Source organism: Corvus brachyrhynchos, unplaced genomic scaffold (assembly GCF_000691975.1).
Source record: "Corvus brachyrhynchos isolate BGI_N302 unplaced genomic scaffold, ASM69197v1 scaffold255, whole genome shotgun sequence".
Classification (NCBI taxonomy): Eukaryota; Metazoa; Chordata; class Aves; order Passeriformes; family Corvidae; genus Corvus; species Corvus brachyrhynchos.
This window is the reverse complement of record NW_008238358.1, coordinates 323,598-345,209: the sequence shown is the minus strand read 5'-3', so window position 1 is coordinate 345,209 and position 21,612 is coordinate 323,598. Positions and strand designations below refer to the sequence as shown.

Genomic DNA, 21,612 nt, shown 5'->3' with positions numbered 1-21,612 from the left:
CAAGGCAAGCATAGAAGACCCCTCCAAACTCAGACTGGGTCGTTTCCAAAGATGTAATATCCCAACAACTTTAGGGGGAACTAGGGGACAGATGTGTAGAAACAGAAGGACAAATGAGTTAGCTGTAATCCACTGTTGCTTCAAGTAACACCTCCAATAGCCTTCCACCCACCTATTAGATCAGGGCCACAGAAATACCCGAACTTTGCATCATGGCCACATAAATCAGTACTGAAGTCTATCAGATGTGATGAACTTTCTGGACAGGAAAGAAAAAACAGTTTTCAGACATTTCTGAGAGCAGTGAGTGTTTTGAGGGCAGGGCTTCTGTCAGCAATGCTAGCTAAGGAGCAAAAGGTACTGAGTAAGACCTCCATCCCTGCAGGAGTCTACGTTGAGAGTTTGAGTGAGAGTCATCAAAATGCCTACTTTGTGCATTTTTACCAACTTCTAAAAGTGTAGTAGATGTTTACATAGCATGGAGATCATAAATACCTTTGATCACCTACATTAGGACTGTCAGAACAGACAGTAAAGGGAATACAGCTTGCTGAGCTTTCAGATACACTGTTCTGCTCAATGTGAGACACTGCCAAGGTTAAGAAATCCAGATTCTCAACAGTGTCATGGTATATTTCAACCACATAAAGTGTTTCTGGATTAAAATAGTTTAAAAATTGTATTTGCTACTCTGAGTAATTCCTACCATACGATAAAAAAAGTACAATCTGACACAGGCTAAACAAAACAATCCTTTATTAGGATCCAAGATAATGGAGAATCAACAGATGAAGGATATTTTAATGGAAGCTATCCAGAAACTAAGAGTAGGAGGATATATCTACACACATCTCTGGGTAGATATTCTGCCAGCTTTGGCACAAGGGGCAATCAAGCAGAGGCATCATGTAACAGAGTGCCTGGGAACACTGTCACTTCACTGTGCCTAAGTGATCAGGGAATAAACACTGAGACAGGAACTTCTGAAACCTCCCCGGCACTCCTGAATCCTGAGATTGAGACTGCAATTTCCTCATGTACCAGAAGCACTGGAGGAAACCCTGGTTAATATCCTCGTAAAGGAGAACCTGCTGCTACTGCTCTGCTTAAGAGCCTGGACACCATGGTTAAGTATTCCAAGTAAAATGGTAAAAATACCGTGAAACTCAGGTTCTGTATTCCTGCCACTGTGAGACAAGCTAAATTTGCCAAATGGCTTTGTGACCCCACCCTTGTAAATCAGCTTGTTAATCATTATTGTCATAGAGGTGATAAAGTTGTTTTATGAGCCAACAGTGAAGCAGTAACATTAACTACTTATGCAGGGGCTGGTGTATTTCTCTGCAGATAACATTTATTAGAAGGCACTCTCTTTAAAGACACAGGTTTGCTTCAAAACCTCCTTTTGGTGCACTGAGCAATCCATTCCTCTTATTCCTCCAGTCTGATCTACATGTCAGACACGAGTGATGTCTGGAGGGTATGGGTTAAGCGATATGAAATCCCTAAAACACCTTGAACTACAGGTTCAAATCTAAACTGGATTGTCCTGGCCTCTCCTCCTGCCAGAACAAAATTTATGATTATTTCTCAAGGCCAGACACACACTTGGGTCTATCTGAGAGACAGACATAGACAGACTTTGCCAGGAGGCACTGATGCAATGCAGAAGAGACATGAAAGGCCAAGAGGCACTGAGAAAACAGGAGGGGTGGTGGACACGAAACTCATTCATGATCCCCAATCATGTAAACTGAAGAGATAGAAAGTACTCTAGTTCACAGGAATAATGTCACAAGCATGTCTGGCAGAAGGAAGCTACCTGAAGGAGCAGTCAACAATTGTGCACAGCCTTCCACCATCCTCTAAAGACAATGTTTCTGCCCCCACTGGTTGTTTTCTTTCTACCTCTCCAGAAACATTTAGTTTGAATCCGGCCTTTTCCTAGGTAAGCTCCAGCTTTCCCTAGACTTTAAAGCATCACAGAGAACATGCTTCCTGGACTGAATGAAAGGGCAGATAAAATATCCTGAACAGACTGTCTTCAATTCACCACTTGGATGCTCACCACCCTCCAAATTCCACCGGTGGAAGCTTTGTAGAGGAGGACTAAAGGCTCAATAATCTTTCTTCACCTCCAGGACAGGTGAGAAACATGCTTTTAAAAAAACTAGCAATGATACAAGAAAAAGCACCTTCAGAAACCTCCAGTTTGTTCCTCACCCTCCAGCACAACCAAAATGACTGTCTGATTTGTTTGAGAGCTTCTCACCAAGAGAAATCCCACAACAGGCCAGTGCACAGAACAGCCAGAAAGTTGGTCCTAATGCCTGCCTTGGATCTCTTTTGCTTCAGTCAGCTATCTTTACTCTGCACTCTACCTCCTATCCTTACACTGCAACATCTGTTTCAGAAACTTTTTTCTGACAAACTCTCTTGTCTGTCACAGGTAATCTCTGTCACAAGCCAGGACGAGCAAAAGTGGACTGGGGCTGCAGGGAATATACAATGGTTGCCTTTACCTATTTGTTTACTGGAGAACAAGCAGGTATTCCCTGCATTCATTAAACATGGCAGTTGGGCATTAAAGCTGAAAGGGTAAATGGAATCTCTGCCCCATGAAGATTTCAGTGGGGTCAGGATTTCTGTGATAAAACACAGACTCAGAGACAAGCGTGCTACAATGTGCTTAGCTAAGGACAATGCAAGTTGCAGAGAAAATAAAGGGAAAACATTCCCTGGCTGGGAAGTTCCTAGTCATTTATATCTAGGGAACAGACAATGCTTGTGGACTGCTAATTTCCTTGAGGATTTTTTCTCTTCCGTTGGCCAGATTCTTAACACCACAAATTCTTGTTATGATTTCAATGCACAATTAATCTTTAGCTCAAAGGAAAGGGAAATGGAAGGAGGAAGGATGATCATGAGGTAAAAGTTGCAGAGAGGCAGATAGCAGATCTTAGGTCTGCCCCATCTTTTGTGCAATATACTAGTCAGCTGGCTTTCCTTGCTCCATTTTAACTCCCATTCATCTCTTTCAGACTGTCTGTCTTGTTTATTTAAATTACAGGTGATCTAAGGCAAGAATGATCTCTTACTATTTGTGTAAACACACATTAGAATCAGTCACTGTGCACTGCTATAAAACAAATTTAAAAAGAACACAGCAGTAACTTTAGAAGAGCCCCATCTTCTGTTGCGACAGGCATGCTGTGGGCCACAATCCCAACTCCCAAAAGCAACAATGATACACCCCACCCCACCCTCTCTCTCCTCTTCCCTTTACACCCTTCGCAGGTCCCTCGATGTCCCAAAAGCCTGTTCAGCCTGTGGTACAGGTGACAGCAGGGTGGGCACGAGCAGGCAGGGCCAGGGACTCTGTTCACCCACTGCTGACACCAGTGCACATTGTGCCGCGCTAACTCATCACCCACACAGAGCAGAGAGCAACCTGAAAGGAAACCTTGCAATAAACACTGCAAAGAACAAAAAGAACCCCACAAAACCAACTGCCAAATAAATCAAACTAAAGCAGAGCAGAGTAAATGAGTGAGATTTGAATAAACAGAAGTCAGAAGCCCCCTTTGACTTGTTTGCACCAGGCAGTCTGCACTGATGGCAGAGCCATTTGCTGTTGATGGTCCTTCCAGAGTAAACTCCTCAATATGTTGCACTTTAGTTTGGTATTAAACACAACATTCTACATATTCCAGATATTCCACAAATTAGCTCCTAACTAGAACAGGCACTGGGAAGAGGAAGAAATACCAGGTCAAGAGCAAACACTGCTAATCTGTGACAAGCACACATAGGCAGGGGGCAAGGTGACGATGGAGTTTTACATTGGCTGAGGGAAAGGAAAAACAAACTGGTGACAGTTCAAGTGAATTTATAGCAGGAGACGGAGAGGATGACAAGGTTCCTCCAAGCCCTCCCCTACTGTTCTCATTGAAAGGAAGAAATGCCAGAAATTTCAGCAGGTCTCTGGATGCAAGCTGGCACAAGTACGGAGGAGATGGAATTGTCTCAGTATAAACAACATGCCTGGAAATCACCTGTGCCAGCTCTGCAATAAGGCTCACATTTACTGTGTTTCAATTGTCTTTCCTCCTTTCTCGTTCCCTCAAGGTTTCCAGGCAGTTACATGTCCATTTTGTCACACCCCAAGTTCTCCTGATCTTGTTGCACGGATGAATTATAGGTTGTTTTAAGAAAAAGGTATTCAAGCAAAGGTTAAAGGCTGTTTTAACCAAACAGGGTTGAAAGAGTACCAGGAATTTGGCTGGTAGAGAACAGAAAGCACTTTACTTAGCTTAAAAACATACGTGACTCTAACTACAGAAGCAAATATGCATTCAGGCAGAGAGTATATATACGCTTTTTTTTAAGATTAAACAGGCAATTGCATGCAGAGATATTAACTAACTCTACATGCCCACTGAGGAATATTTTATTTCATGAGTGATAGCGCAAAATTAGAAACTTTCCTGCCTTGCTTAGGACTGGATCTGGGCATTTCAAGGAGTCCTCTGAAGGATTTAGAACAAGAAAGCAACATACCAAGAAAATGGCTGTGGCAACTCTGAAAAAAACCTCTGTGAGTACAAAGTCTATTCAGAAGAAAAATCTAAAAAAAAGTTCTTCTCTCATACAAGCAGATAGCCCTGAGCCAGTATTTTATTTATTGGGAATCTGGTTTCTTGGGATGTTAGTCCTGAAGGAACACCCAGCTGGCTCTCCCAAATCATCATTTTACATGAAGTAGAGCAATGAGTTCAGAGCCCAATCTTTCACACTGCTAACCTGCATCTCCAGTACTGTGCTTTTCATTCTGCACAGCAGAAAATAACAGAAGAAACCTGTTTAGCACAAAGCAGTAGAAAAGGGGTAACTTATATTACTGCTGCCACTTCTGTGAGCTAAAACAAATTGAAATATCTCTGGAGATCTCAACTCAAAAGTTCCTGCAAACCACTGGCACCACTACTGGGTCATTTTAAACAGAGTTTCATTTTAAAAAGCCACACTTACCCAAGTGACCTAGATTACATATTCACATGGAAAAGGACCACAAGTATTTAACAGACCCTGTTAAAAATTATGGTTTCACACAGTGCAGGAACCAGTCCTACTATTGAAAATATCCACTAACAATCTTGCTAGATCTCTTGACTTTGCCTGCAATACCTAATTCAGATGAACTTGTCTTTCTGACAGCCACCTGCCAAAATGCTCCCAGCCAGCTCTCCATCCCCGAGCCTGGCTGGCTCTGCCATGCTCTCTGCCTGACCATGAGCCACTCTGAATGACAACTCCCTTCCCCAGCAGAGCTGAGGTAAAAAGGAAACGCCAGTAAGATCATTGCCATTACCACTAATTGTAACCAGAGCTGTCAGCACTTTGGGGAATTACACACACACTAGGAACATCAGCTAACCTGAAGCTTCCTGTTCTGCTGAAAGGCAGCTCAGTGCTGGCAAACTCCAGGGAGTGACAGAAATAAATGATGTGCCAGGTACTTTAGGATGACCCTGCTTGAGCAGGGAGGTTGGACCAGATGACACAATGTGGTGCTTCCAACCTCACCCATTCTGTGAGTCTGTGATAAAGGAGCCACAGCCACAGGAAAGCAGACAAGCTGTTTAACTGCTGCTTTGCTATCAGATCTTTTAATACTTACAAAGATGTATATTGTGTGTTTTTTCCATCCTAGGACTAGTTCCATATTCTTCTGCTAATGCAGTTACTTTAGAACACTCTCAATCAGGCACAGGTCAATAAAGGATGTCATAAAGACAGCTATTAACATTTTGCCATTGTGGTCCAAGATCTTTACATAGTTCATGTAGAGAACTATCTGGTATTATTATACTGGTAGTAACACACTGCAGGACTTGCACCTCTGTCACACATGCTTGCTTGGGAGGCTGGGGATGGGAACCAATGTTTTCCCAACAGTGCTGAACTCTGAACTGTGGCAGCTATGACACAGATGTAGTGCCTGGCATTTTGCTGCCCTTGTTGAGCACAGTCAATTCCCACAGAACTGTGAAGAACAAATCTTCAGTCATCTCAGCACAGGCAGGCCTGCCCAAAACCTGATTCTCCTTCCCATTTGCCACCTCCTGCCCCTCAAGCAGAAAAAGGGCTTGCCTAAAATTAAAAGGATCTGCTGGTACAGCTACATGGGTAAACCACTTTGGTAAATAAAAGTTTAAGATGATACAGCTTATATTGGATCACTGAATGAAACAAATGACAGCAACAGACTTTCTCACTGATATAACTGAGTTTGCACTAATGCTTTCACAGGCACAGCTATATCCACTAAGAGCACAGGGGTGTTTGTGATGTACCTAACTCAGTAATGCTTCTAGAACTAGAGGAAGCCTGAAGTATCTTAGCCAAACCCCATTTTTTCAATCAATACAGCCACATGCATAGGCATGTGGGTTGGATGCTACATTGCATCCCTTTAATGCATGAATAAAAAGGAACTGCTGGGCAGAGACACCACCACTGATGGGCTGGGAATTCATCAGGCTGCATGTTACAGATCTATACTAAGCATTTATCAGCAACTGGTAACTGAGGACTGAGTTATCAGAAAAGAAGCTTTCCTTCTGAAAAAAACAGCAGGTAAAAGGCAAAAGAAGTCCACATCTTGCATTCTTTGCTATTGTTGGGACTGATGAAACAACTTGTCTAAATCAACCTACAGCTTTGCATACATAAAAAAGAATAGAAAGAGCATCTCCAACCTCCTCCTTCACTTCTGTCTAGGAGGTGAAATGAAAGTACAGTGTGGGTTAAAAGCCTGGAGAAGTGAAGGATACCTAATGATTTCTTTGCTCTTCTCAGGCTTTCTAATCCTGATCTAACAATGTATTAGGCTCAAATTAGGTAGAACTTTTGTTTCATTGAAGTTCATTTTTATTCCCCGTGTCTCTTTTAGGGAGCCTTATATGTGGAAAAGCTTGACCACAAACATTAAGATTTCCCAGGGAGGAATGCTTCTGTGAGACCAACAGTCCACCAAGCCTAAAATGCTACCAGGGGCTGTAGTCAGTGCTGTATGTAATCAGTGTTAGAAATGTCAGAGGAAGATGAAATCATTGATCTGTCTGTCAATAGGGGAGACATCTTCCTAATCCCTTCAGTATAGTATGTCTAGTCTGAAATCTTTTAATCCTTTTATTTTAGGTACTGTAACTGTGGATATTCCCATTATGGATACTTAATCCTCTCAAAGATTATACACTTCTGGCCTCAGTGACATTATTGTGGCATTAAGTTCCTCATATGCACTGTGTTCTGCAAAGAAGCATTTCCATTAAGGATTTTTATGCATCCCTCATACTCACTGTATGATCTGTGCCATATTATTGTGACAAAAGTGCTCTCCTGTTCATCCTTTCTCTGCACTGTTCTTCACATTATTCATAGGTTCATCTACAGGTAGTCAGGAAAGTTGATCTGAAGTCAATAATGTTTTAATTAAATTTCAACAGATTAGTTTATCTACAATGTTAAAATGGATGAATTATACTACATTAAATCCCTGTATGGACATACACATTCAGAATGAAAATGGCCTTAATACAATTTATGTCACTTTGCTTCCAAAGTAAATGGAGATAAACCAAATGAAAGCCACTTATATTTTGAATAACAGTATTTACACAGTGATTCAATGTAATTCAACTCATCTTTTAAAATTCCCATATTTTGTCACTTCATTATTTTTCCCTGAATGCTCCTGTGTAAACAAGTCTTCAAATTACCATCTTTTTAAACCTCCCATCTTGCTCACAATTTCCATCCTTGACATTCAGTAATTATTGCCCTTAGGTAGATCCTTCTCATTTTACTGTATCTTTTAAAGTTGGTATAACCAGGATGAAATAATTGCCATGATTAAGAGAGATTCTACAGTAAAGACCATCACAGAATCACAGAATGGGTAAGGCCAAAAGGGACCATAGTGGGTCATCTGGTCCAACCTCCCTGCTCAAGCAGGATTATCCCAGATCATGTGGCACAGAACTGTGTCCAGGCAGCTCTTGAATATCTCCAGACAGGGAAAACTCCACAACCTCTGGGCAACTGGTTCCCATGCATGGTCACTGCACACTAAGAAGTAAATAAGTTCTTCCTCATGGTTTGGTGGAACTTCCTGTACATCACTGCAATAATCTTTGTACACTTGTGTATCTTGCTATTTAACATAAAAAAGAGGCAAGACACTAATTAACTCTCTGTGGATGAACCATCTGAATTTGGAAATCACCGCAATAGCCCTTTCTAGACTTTTACTTCAAAAGCTCACATGTTATGTAGTGTAAGTAGCAAGAATTACTTTTCATAAGAAATACAAGACTCTTGTCTGAGTCAGCTTTGGTCCAAACCAATGTTTAACAGTGTAAAAACTGTCAGTTTCAACAAAAGCAGCCCCATAATCACATCTGTAAAATCTGAATGGATAGTATTTAACTCCTGTTGCATGAACTCTGTCCATACACACACAAAAGCACTGATAAGTGCATTAGTACTGTCAGCAGAGAACAGAGTTCACACCTCCAGCAGGGTTAAGATGAAACTACCCTGGACTGTAACAGCGCATCATGGTCTATAAGACTAATCCATTCTTCCAGTGCACTATGTCTGCTAAACCCAGCAAATTCAGGAGTGAATATTTGCTTCCTAACAAGCGGAGATCTCCCTCTTGAAAGCTTTAATTGACTGGAATAGCCCTGGATAAACTGCCTAACAGAGATGCAGAGGGTTATCGGTGATGCAGGGCAGATGACACAAGCAGGGGTTGGAAAGAAAAGCAAGTGTAGCCAATAAGGCAGAACAGGTAAACTGTGCTGTTTGTGCCTGTTAAATCCCACTTGGTGTTTCTGCCTATTCTATCTGAACACACCTAATCAGTTATCTCATCTGCTGACACCTCCAATGACACCAGGATTCTAAGAACATGTACCCTATGGGAATGCCCACAGATAGACTTCTGAAAATTTTAATGTAGTCCCTGGGGCCTTGGTCTGCAGTGAAACCTTCTGGAGTACACGTATGCATTTGTGTGCACATACAAACAAAGACTGTCACTTGCTGCCTCTTTGCCTCACATCTGCACTACAAGCATTTGTTAATGACCCAAGTACTAGCAAATACCACTGCCTCGCCAGAATTTGGGAAATTTCCAAAGTTAGCACCATTTTGTTCCAATTTTTTTTTTCTCTGCTTTTAACCTCACAGTTAAAGTCTTCCCCACTAGAACCCAATCCGAATGGATCCAAGCAACAACCATTCCCAGACCACCAGACAGCTCAAGTATATACTCTGCTAGATTCATAATATCTAGGCCCTGTTAAGCTTGGAAAGAGATTTCTATTGGATTTCATCTTAGAATAGTATTATAAGCTGCTTCATCTACTGGCAAACAGGCATTTCAACCTTTTTGCAACTAAGAACAGACCCTCAAATACCATTTCTGAAACTCAGCTGCTTGGTAGGAAACAACCAAGTTTTCTGGGATCTTTAAAGGGAATTTGGCCAGGAAACAAATCAGAATTGAGCTGAGACTAACCAGGGTAAAGGTTGCTTATATCTGCAGATTACCCCTCTCTGCTTTTCTAATTCACTCACCATGCCTTATCTTTCCATTAATCTTTAATAAACCTTTTAGTTAATTCCCCAAACACATGCAATCTACATGACAGCAGGATACAGTGCAAAAGCAGTCCATGGATATGAGGAAATAGGCAGCAGAGGAATCAAATGAGGGAAAACTTTCAGGATTAAAACTACCCAAACTGCAGGTCAGTGCAAAATGATGAGCAACTGGGAGAAAGCAGCAGTAAAGGGGAAAGCAGACAGGAGGGAGGGGCTGTTAAGGGTATTAGTATTTATCTGACCATTGGATTCATTTTCTCAATGGGGCCTTCCTGTCTTTTCAACTCTGGATCCACTTTGACAAAAACAGGCAATCTGATTTCAAACTTGGGAGCCTCTGAAATGTGGAAACCCCTCTCTATGCTGACAACAAGGATATAGCTAGATTAAAAGGTAAATGCAATTTAACCCACCCCAGCAGAAACTGTAATCAAATTATATTGCCTCTAAATATGATAAGTTTGGGACTGGGGCCCTCAGGGAAAGAGAAGGTGTCTTGCAAACACAAACACAAAGAAACATGTTAAAGGAGACTGCCAAATCAATGCATGAATTATGATTTCTACCCTCCTTCTCTCCCCCCCAGGGTGCTTGATAAGCTGCTGATTGCTTCTAAAATATCTACTACCAATGCTAGGAACTGATTAAGCAGCTTACAAAGCACTGGGGGCTAAGAGACAGGCCCACCAGGGAGACTGCAGCTCTGGAGTTAAGTAGCTTGCTTTTTCATGGCTTGATTATTAAAGATGAGATAGCAGAACACGCTGAAAAGATGTTGAAACAGTTTTAGACCTCAGGCAACTGGCCTTTTTATTTTATATATGGAATAATTTCTACCCTGTGACTTCACCAGCCAACAAAAACCATGTTTCCCGTTGTTCTGTGGTCTCCAGCTCTGAGGGGCATCTGAGCTACCTCAACTTAATGTGTCAACTGAACATCCAGAACTGACTATGCTACCCATATCCTGCAAAAAAGGCACCACTAGAAAAGGGACACATAGGTGGAAGAAGCTTAAAACACTGTTTTACACGCCACTGCCAACAGTATTAGTGTGAACACAGAGGTGCCCAGGTCAGCTAGCACATCTCATCTCATTTCTTCTTCCACTGTGCATCTGCAGCACATTCACCTTCGATTCCCTATCCTCTCTTTTCAGCTCTTTTTTCCAAATTCTTGTTTTTTAATCTGTTACATAATAAAATTCTGCTGTTCAGGTAAATGTACTGCAAGGTGCTTGCTTAGTTGAATCAGTATCAATGCAAAGACAAATTCTGCTGGCACATTACCTCTTCCATGGTCACATGTGTCATAGTAACACTGCACAGCTCAGCTTTGTGTAGCAGGCTTGCTGACATTTTGGGGGGCGGGGGTTAGGTTTTTCCCCCCTCTCTTGTGGCAATGCTCAGCAGACTTTGTAAATAATCATATTGCACTAGGGACTTTACAAACTTTAAAATTCCTGAATAACTACTCTTTCAAGCAAAGAAATAAATATTACTTGTCACCTGTAGGCTGAGACTTTGAGAATTTATCAAGCAGATGAAAAATTTTCACAGCAAAGTTCTTTGTGCAGACTACCGTTTTCTTTCACAGTCTCCTTCCATCCCCATTTGAACACTGCTCTAGGCTTTCTCTCTCTCATCCCTAACCGATGCGCCTGCTAACCCATTTTTATACTAAACTACAAACCACAGAGCCAATTTGGAAGTACAGCTATTTATGCTCTGAATAGCTAGAAGGGAAATGTACAATTAGCACTGAAGATGAGACAAGGCTTCATGTGTAACAGGTAGAATTAACTGAAGACACTTACCTGCTGAAGGTCTGCCAGGGAATAAAGATGGATTTGCTGAAGAAGATACTCTCTGGGAAAGATCCTGAAAAGAGAAAAATAGAAGTGTGTTACACCTTTTTGACAGGGAAACTCCAAAGTTTCCTCTCCCCACCAAATAACAGAGGAACAGTGATAGAGAGAGAGAAACTGGAATTATATCACTCTCTAAGCACCAGCTGTTTTTACAGCTTTCTGCATGGGCCCAACAGTCCCACAATAGGAATGAATTCTGTGTCAGCGTCATTTTCCAATTGTCAGGTCATATACTGAGACATTAACAGCTGTTGAAAGCTCTTCCTGACCACAGATTATGTTTCTTTGAACAATTAATGTAGTAATAAGAACAAATAACTCAAACTACACATTAGAAGTATTTCTTGTGGTTTTGAGTACAAGATTCCTGGTCTGCTACAAAGCTGTAACACAGTTTCAAATGTGATTTACAGTTTTGTAACTGAAATAACTATACTGAGAAAAAGGTCATGCAGATACTGTTCTTCCAACACAGAGCAATATCAATTCCCCTTTGCATACAGAAATGTATGTATTGGTATAGACTCTAAACTGACTTACTTAAGAAAGCAGTATTTACCTTACATAAGCCAAGGTTTCAGGCAAGACCATTGCTTATGTACTGACAGACCTGATAAGTAAAGCTAAATTACAGGACACTGAACAGAGAAGAGATGCCCTAATTAGAGCGATTGGCAGTAAAATGCAAAACTGGGTTAATATAACATCACAGAGGAAAAAAGGACATTGGAAAGTTAAGTGGATATTAGCTAAAAAAGTTTAAGAAAACCTATGTATTTGCTATAAAGATGTCAGGAATAGAAAAAGTACATCTATCTTTGTGTGCACACACAGAGAAACAACAATCTGGCTGGCTTTATTTTCCATCCACACAGAACAAATACACCACCCCACTCAGGTATCCTGGGAAGTGGAGAGTCACATTACTCTTGCAAAAAAGAAACCAAGTATCTTAAGAAGTGAAATTATTTCCCACTACACGTTCTTTTTCAGAGTAGAAATTGTATATTCAGTTCCTATATCTCAATCACATAGTTTTAAGGCAGTACAGAAACAAGGCTCTTTATATTATTAAATGCATGAACAAAGGTCTGGCAAAGACTGGTTTGTAATGGTAGAGCTGAATGGCAGTGAACAGAAAGACCACTGCAAACGTTCAAAAACACCCCAAAGATAGCAAAAGGCCAGTATGAACTTACATGATCTTGATACGAGACTGTAGAGAAAGCACACAGTAGCTCAAACGAGATTTTAGGAGCTGCAACAACATAACCAGCTAAATCACAGATTGATAGAACAAGACTACCAAATGCAATCTTGCCACAGAATACTGAATCTAAGAAATAATGAAAATACCTCCTGGTACTCCATTAGTTGTCTTAAAGAACAACCTTATATTGATAGTTTTCAAAGCTGTATGTACTGAAGGGACTAGGACTTCTCACCGCTGCTACAGTACAAAGTCTCATAATTCCTTTTGTACTTTTGAAAAAAAATTAAGATTTATTGGGGTGGGAGGAGAAGAATTTTGCAAGCAAGGCACTGACAACTGCACGACACCCATCTTATAGCACTCTTCTGGAGCTGGACTGTGCCATTGCTCCTTCTTACTCACCAAGCATATCCACCCTACCCACCCAATGCTCAGCTGCAATCTCACTAGGACACTGCCATTCTCCCTTTCAGCTCTGTAGGCTATACTATTGCTCCTTTTAGAGGGGTCTGTGTTTCAGTGGCTCTGCTGCATCACACTTTCATAATACATTTGGCACAATGTCAAAGACCACTGAAAAACAGTCAAAATCCAGACATCAGACAACATATGACAGTGGAATTGCTCATTTGCACATAGCAGACTCATTAAAAGCTAAGGAGTCAACTCTGAACAGTATTTTGAAGCATTAGTATTTTTTCGGCTCAGATAGAATTGCTTTCATTAAAATTTACCCATCATTCTCCCCTGATCACACAGGCAGGCACTAAACAGCTTTGTCAAGAATTGTATCATTTGCTGATGCCCTTACAGCACTGCTAAGGAAAACAATTAGCTAATGAAAGATTTCCTTTTTCAGGAAATAGCCTGAATAGTCCATAATGCAAAAACTGTCAACAGCTAGTATTGATGACTAACATCACATTCCCCTGCCTTCAAGGATGGCCTTTTATTTCCCTGTTTCCTGCAAGTTCTAACTCCTAGTAAAAAGTGTGCAGATGAAAAGCAAACTCATGATCAACCAAATTCCTTTGTTAGGCGAGTCTCAGCCAGCACAGGCCCCGGTAACAAATCTTATCCCTGTACCTGTCCCCTTCTTTAAAACATGCTAATTTGCAGCAATACCTCTGCAGAGCTGGTACCCAATACACCTCCTCCCTTCCAAATCTATTTTCAGGAAAAAAAAAATAGGCATTGCCCTCCCAGTTTTACGTAATCACATACATATACACACATATACTCAGCACTCAAGTGAGGGGAGTGATTATTTCCATTGCTATAGAAACTGAGGCATAAAAAACCCCTCGGTAAGTAAGGCTGGTCCAGCTTCAGATTTGAAGTCCTGCTATTGACTTGAAAAACTGAAATTGGCTCTCTGTGGTAGGCCACAGAGAAACAGCCAAGCAGCCAAAGCTCACAAATGTAACAGCATTTACAAATGTCAGGAACCAACCGGACCAGTCCCTGCGTGATTCCCAACAACTGCAGAAGTGCAAAACACTCCTTCAACACTTGCCCACACCGCCAAAGGTGGAAACCATACATCTCTGGCTCTGAAACCCTGAAATTGCCTAAAAGGAGGCAGCTCAGCCCCCACTCACATAAATGAAGTGCTTTCACTACACCTGCGGTGAGCTGAGCAACTGCTTCAAAAATTACTCAGCACTCAAGTGAGGGGAGTGATTATTTCCATTGCTATAGAAACTGAGGCATAAAAAACCCCTCGGTAAGTAAGGCTGGTCCAGCTTCAGATTTGAAGTCCTGCTATTGACTTGAAAAACTGAAATTGGCTCTCTGTGGTAGGCCACAGAGAAACAGCCAAGCAGCCAAAGCTCACAAATGTAACAGCATTTACAAATGTCAGGAACCAACCGGACCAGTCCCTGCGTGATTCCCAACAACTGCAGAAGTGCAAAACACTCCTTCAACACTTGCCCACACCGCCAAAGGTGGAAACCATACATCTCTGGCTCTGAAACCCTGAAATTGCCTAAAAGGAGGCAGCTCAGCCCCCACTCACATAAATGAAGTGCTTTCACTACACCTGCGGTGAGCTGAGCAACTGCTTCAAAAACAGGTCTTGCTGTGTTGCATGTCTGCAATTAAGTTCTCCTCCAGAAAATTTCTGTTAGTCCCATTTGGAAAGAAAACCCAAAGCACAACAGCTACCTGAATGTAACTGGTGAAGCACCTCCCAAAAATGCGTCTGTTCATTGCCAGTTTTTGTCAGCCTCTAGTGGATGGGGAACAAGAGTGTAACAGGCATCAAAAAACTAAACTCAAACACATTTAAAAAAAAAAAATTCTTCACAAAATGCAAGCAAATCAGCTGGGGCAGGAAATCCATACAGAGCAAGTACTCCAGCAAGCAAGAAAATGTCCGATGGCCAGTTTCCAACAGTTTGCTTGCCTGCACAGGTTCTCTGAGCCTAATGAGGTCATGGCTTACATGAAGTTCTTTTCTGTAGGAGGCACACAGGACTAATTCAGAGCTTCTTGCTTCCCAACACAGACACTTCCTCTCACATAACTAGTAGGAAAGTAGCGTCTATGCCATCTCTGTCCCTCTGTCATCTGCAACTGAAATTGTTCAAAGGAAACCAAAGTCAGTAGAGAACAGCAGGCGAGGTGGGGCTCACACCAATACCACACCATGGCATTAGCATCCAGACAAAGTATTACAAGGCATCAAGATCAACCTAAAATCACACTCATGTCCAAAAAATCTCACAGAGATCCAGAGCAGGCTAAAATAACTACACTTAGGAACACTTCACTAGAAAATATGTATTTAGTTTCTGCATGAGGTTGCACCAGGAGCTTTGAGCATGCCTGGATTAATATAAGGCCTTCATCAAAAAAGAGCAAAACATCAGCTTGAATTTTACTTTTCTCTTAATATAATAGTCCTTTATAAACACCAAATGGGAAATCTCTGATTAATCATTTTAAAGCAAAATAAAAGATGTCACTTTTCTAAATCTTTTGATTGATGTGCTACAACTAACTCGATTTTTTTTTTTTAAGTTGGTCAATTAAAAGCATTTAATAAACAGTGGCCTTTCAGTCAAATCTTAACACAGAAAAGAAACTGGAGTGAACTAGACAGAGGTCAAACACAAGATGTTAAGACTCATCACAATAAAAACTCAAACCTCTGCAGCTTCAGAATGTGACCTGTGACCCTTGAGAGGCAAATATTATCAAGTGCACGTCCCACTAAAAGCACCTCCTAAGCTTTCACAGTTTGGAAACTGCCAGACCAGTTTCACCATTGATGAGTCACAGGACTGCTGTGCTGTAAAACCTGGCTACCAGTCAGGGTTTAGCCTGCAATGAAGAAACCACGTTCAATGCTAACCAGCCTCTAGCTTTGCCACTTACTGTGAACAATGAAATCCAAAGTCCTATTGGTTAAAGGTCTCTAAATTGCTTTATTATTATGTCCTAGATATAAACACAATCAATGCAAGCAGAAAAGAAACACACCATCCAAGACTTTTGATCCAACTAAAAGAAAGAAGTGAGCATTCTCAGTTTTTCATTATTATTGTTTTCTGCTTGATACTTTGTAATCTGAATAAAATCAGGCAAGACAGAAATTTCATCTGTTCCTTCTTGGATGATCTTATCAGGTAAGTATTTGCACAAACAAAGGTTATCTTTTAGTGTCCTCCTGCAAACAGAACCACTGATAAGACTTTGCTTTTTGCATTTGGATAAAGTGTGTAATCATGGCGCTTTGTTAGCACTAAGTAATTGCTCTGCATTTAAAGCCTGTTTATCACCAGAGTAGGTAATTTTTCTTCAATGGGTTAAACACCCTGACAGCTCTGCTAAAGCTACAACCAATTAATCTGCCTATGCCTGACACTACAACCAAAGTACAAACGTGATAAGCAGGGGGAACTCTTCTTTTTACAGTGCAATCAAAAGAAATCAAGTTAGCTGGCAGGTGGGCACAACCAAGTCTCCTTTACACCAAAAAGCCTCCTAAAACCTAGTATGTGAGGGGGGAGGGGAGAGGAAGCTGGCACCACGATTTCATGTGCTAGCCAGGAGTGTCTCGTCTGACCAGGCTGAGAAGTGTATGACTGAGCTGTGACTCACAGGGGACGAAGATGCCCCAGTCCAGCACAGCGCTGCATTCAGCCTCCTCTCCACCCCTCCGCAGGAAGCTGCTACACCCACAGCTGGCACAGCACCAGGGTACCAAGTCCACTTCCTCCTCCAGCACAGTTCATACCCTGGCACTGCAACTTACACCTTTGGAGCTACTGCACCACACTGCAAACTAAAGCAGCTGAAGGCCAGCACATGCTGATTATCGCTGTTCCCGTGGTTATTTGGCCCTGAACAAGGGGCAAGAGCCCTCTTTGGTCCTGTCCCTGCAGCCATGAACCAGCACCAGCTGCAGCCACGTGTGGAGCAGACGGGCAGGGCCTGCGTGCACTCTGATCTCACTGAGCAGCTCCAATTTTTCAGAGTTACTATTGGGTTCTAAAAGTACAGAGGGCTACCAGTGAACTGCTAGTTATCCCAAATATATGTGGCAAGGTAAATAACATCTCTTGCTGGATTTTCTCTTGCAATTCATTTGATATGGACATTGTCAATTTAAGGTAGAGAACAGCATCAGAGGTGAGGGGGAAAGGTAGGATTTTTTTCCAGTGTTGCTTATTCTCATAGTTTTGTTCAGGCTTTTGATTTTGTATTTCCTTGGAAATCTTAGCTCCTGGAAGTCTGCTGGGAGAGAAGAATCCAAACTTTCCAGCCAACAAAAGTTATTCAGAAAAGTAGGGCCTTGGGAAACGTAGTGATTTTTAAAGTCAAAAGGTAAAAATAAATTAACGAATTTAAACCAAACCAAAACACTACATATTCATTTAATTCTTGTGGGATTATACCCAATTAATTTTTTTTCTAATTCTATGGTTTTATGCAAAAAAGCATTTGTGAATCATTTCACATTTGTGAGGTATGAACACGTCTGGTTATGTTCTGGGAACAGTCACTCCCACATATCTTCAGCCCACACTAAGTGCTAGATTTATTACCCAGCGTGTCCAGGTAAGGTATTATTTCATGTTGTTATGAAATTCCCCACGAGCATCCCTATGTTAAAACAGTTACTCTTATCATCCATCAGCAATCCTGAACCAGTTTATAAACTTCCTACTAAAATGCAATACACCAGCTCTCTCCTCTGTGGTTCCTTGAGCAAGGTCACAGTAACATTGTGAAAGACAAGAATTACTACAGATCTAACTCATTAATCAAGTACCACTGCTACTAAAAGTAGAATGAGAACTAGAGACACAGTTTCATTTTGAAATCAAAATAGTTTAGATCCCCCAATTAACTTGAAATTAAGAACAAGAATAAGGAAATGGTCTTTGCTTTTGTCAGGCACTCTTGAACCCTTGCACTTTGCTGCTGAAGTTCTGATATAAAAACACAGGGATAAAAATGGCACAAGTCGTATTTAACATGGTGTCCACATCTAACAGGAACTTGTTTTTAAATCATTATGTTTTCTTTAAAGCAAACTGGTCTGAAAAGGTGAATGAAAACTACCACTGTGAAAGAGATGTAATATGACTCATCTCTTGGACAAGGAGATACGTGTGTGACCCCTAGACCGGAAAACGCTAACGTGAACTGAAAGACCCACCTGTCCTCTGGAAGATTTATCGTGGAAAGTTCTGGCATGTTCCTCAGCTGGATGCTTACCATGGTAGAACACTAGCTTGTGCTTTTGACCTTCTCTCGACATGAACAGACAGCAGCGCTGCCTCCACCCTGGCTGCTCTGGCACACGTCTCATTGCTTCAGCTGTTTGTTAGCTCCAGTTGAAATGAAAGCTTAAATCCCACCTTAACACCATCCCCTCAGTTTTAGCCAAACACTTCTTAAGATGCTAATTTGCAAAGATCCTGCATGCAAGGTTACTTCTTCCAAAGGAGAGAAAAGCTGAAGCTAAGAGGTGGAGATAGTCTGTTTGTATGAGCTCCATCAACAGGCAACTTTATTGCAGCTAGTGCAATGACTACAGGCATGCAGGATCTAAATAAAACAAATTGTTTGTGCGCACTTCTCTGCATTTACTTTCTCACATTTCCTCACTCTGGGTTGGTGTTTGTTCTTAACACTGGTTCCTCTCAGGATATGTAGATATTCTCTTTGAATGAGTTTCTGTCTCAACCTCTTTCCAAACACCCATGCAACAAATTTTCTTCTTCTGTTGGTCTTGCCATTATCTCAGAGCCCTGAAACCACACCCTCCTGTTTCTTCCGTGCTCAAACTTTCTTTCTGCAGTTTACTGCTTTCAGAATCTGTATCTTTGTTCTCCAGCTTTGGAATTTTTCACTCCCCAAATGGCCCAACCATTGCAAAGAAAATAGAGAGAACCGTCTGGAGATGACTTAATGACCTCCTGTTGTCCTCGGTTTGAAAGATGACATAGCCCCAGCTTCACATACATGAGGTATTTGGAGGTACAGTGATTGCGTAAGATTAATCAGGATTCCCGCGATGTGTTTAGACAGGTTCCCCAATTGCCACACAAATATTTTTGAAGTAATTTACTCCTGTGTCAGAAGTGATATGTCTAAGGCCTCACTGTAGGAAGTGACAGGACTCTATTGTTCAGCATAACTGAATTTGGGCTTGTTTCACCTTGTGCTGACAGACCAGCAGGCTCAGCCAGGACCACATGTCTGCAGCACTGGAGGTGAACCTTTCAGCTCCTGCTGCCATACAGGGAGACCAAACTAGAGCCTGATAAGTGATGTATCCAGCACTGGAGTTTTGCTAGGGTAAAACTAATGTATTGCTGTTCTGGAGCTGATAGAAAAATGGTATCAGACAGAGATGAGTAACAAGAGGGAAATTTCTCCATATAGTTTCTCACCACCATTCAGATTTACTTACAGAACAACGGCGCTGCAACAAGCACTAACGCATAAGGGAATGTGCTGCAAAACATTTACCTTGTGTCACTGCCATCTGTCTAAAGTATCTGGGCTAGCAGCACCTGAACTGGAAGTTTAGATGTACAGCTGAGAGAGCACAGAGCCCAGAGGGCTCCCCAGATGAAGCTCCAAGGTTGACCTGGGTTACCCCACCCTACAGTAGATATGCAGGCACCTGAAGACTACCCAAAAAAATCATACACAGTTCCTTCACCTTCAGAATCTTCAATCATGACAAGAACAAAGCACACCCAGAACAGAACTTGCATCATTCAGCACGGTGTCATAGAATACCCTCATTATTTAATGGACTCAGAGATTCTCACTGTTTGCTTCTCAGCCATCAATTTTATTGACTCCATCTTGGTTTGTCTGTGCCATTCATTCACCATCTGCAGGCAATGGAGGGATCTGTACAGCTCCACTTGTACTAATCCCGTGCTGGCTCTAGGTTTCAGTCCTGTATGCCTCTGCCTGAACAGCATCCACATGAGCAAGGCAACCAAAACAAGCAAGAACTTGTTCAGTAAAGAGATTTGAGGCAAATGATGTGTTGCAATACTGAGGTGACAGTTACAGCAAACTAGGCATAACAACATCCCTTGTAAAACAGGGAGCTCAGCAACAGGCTGGGAGTCTCATCTGGCTAATATCAGAGGAACACTGCTGATACATGCCAGTGGAGGGCCTTATTTGACCTCCCAGCCGAGTCCATGTTCCTTATTTTTTTCCGCCCTACAAATATAAAAGCTTAGAATCCAGTGGAGCAATAGGTGAGAATAAATCACTATAACTGACAAAGACCATTTTTATTGTGAGCCTTCTAGCTACTTTAAGGATTTCTTCTGTCTTCTCCCTTCTTCCTTCCTTTTTTTCTTCCTTTCTTTCTACTTAGTCACTTGCTTCTTCAAAGTTCACAATGCGATTGCAGTCCTGAGTTCCCTGCTAGATGCCAAGTTTCGAAGTTCTCAAAGTACCTATCTAGGCACACCAAACGTTATAAATAACATTTCCACATTTAAGCTAACTGGATCCTGAGCTAACCTGGTTTATAGCCATCTGGAATTCTTCAGAAAAAGTGACTATAAGCACTGTAAACAGTTTTGTCTTCACAGAGGACACCAAGAGTTTCCAGCTTCATTCCCATCTTCATTTTGCAATCTGGGTTGAAGAGCAAGGTATAGATTTAAAGTAGATGATAATGCAAATAGTATTAATAAAAGAAACCTCGGAGTGATCTGCTTTTCCCTAATAAGGCAGGCTCTATCAGTGTTCCAGAGGCAGCAAGGTGCCAATACAATTAATCAGTCTGTTTTTAGTTCTCTGTAGACAGCAATATTAACAGTTTGTTTCAGTCTGTTTATATGGGTCCGACAGGTCTTCAAGATGCTGTGTTCACTCTCTCATGATTAATGGTTATTCACATACTGAGGTGAAGAGCAAGCAGAAAAAGAATGTTTTTAGAGCAGGACAGATAACTGGATTCTCTCTCCCAGTCTTTCAATTTTAATTAGGAAACAGTACTAAATTTAGGAATGCCATCTCACCATATTGTTTGAACTCCTCCCTTTCTTGCAACTCATCCCTGTGATGAGCCAAAGGAAAATTTAAATCACATATTTTCTTTGTTTACTTTTCAGCTGTGCTCTATAAAGTCATTACATTTATAGTGAACGTCTGCACACCGGGATACTAGATGAAGGCAGCAAAGCCCTCGGGAGCATTTTGAGCAAGGAATAAGCCCTTATGGGAAAAGAACTTTTCCTTCTTCTCATCTCTGCAAACTTCTTAGGGGACATCTGAGGGAATAACTGAGCATCAAAGTCACCTCAACAGAGACTTCACAAACCAAGAAGCAGCTGGACTCTGAGGTGTG

General features: G+C 41.5%; 1 protein-coding gene across 4 annotated transcripts in view; it reads right to left on the bottom strand.

Annotated features, from left to right (window-relative positions):
- The window catches only part of PLEKHM3 (pleckstrin homology domain containing M3), an 82,399-nt gene that overhangs the window by 21,446 nt on the left and 39,341 nt on the right, over positions 1-21,612 (bottom strand). For all 4 annotated transcript variants that reach the window (XM_017735637.1, XM_017735638.1, XM_017735636.1 and 1 more), the window contains one exon: positions 11,495-11,558. In XM_017735637.1, coding sequence (XP_017591126.1) covers positions 11,495-11,558 — 64 coding nt within the window. The remainder of the gene's footprint in view (positions 1-11,494; positions 11,559-21,612) is intronic.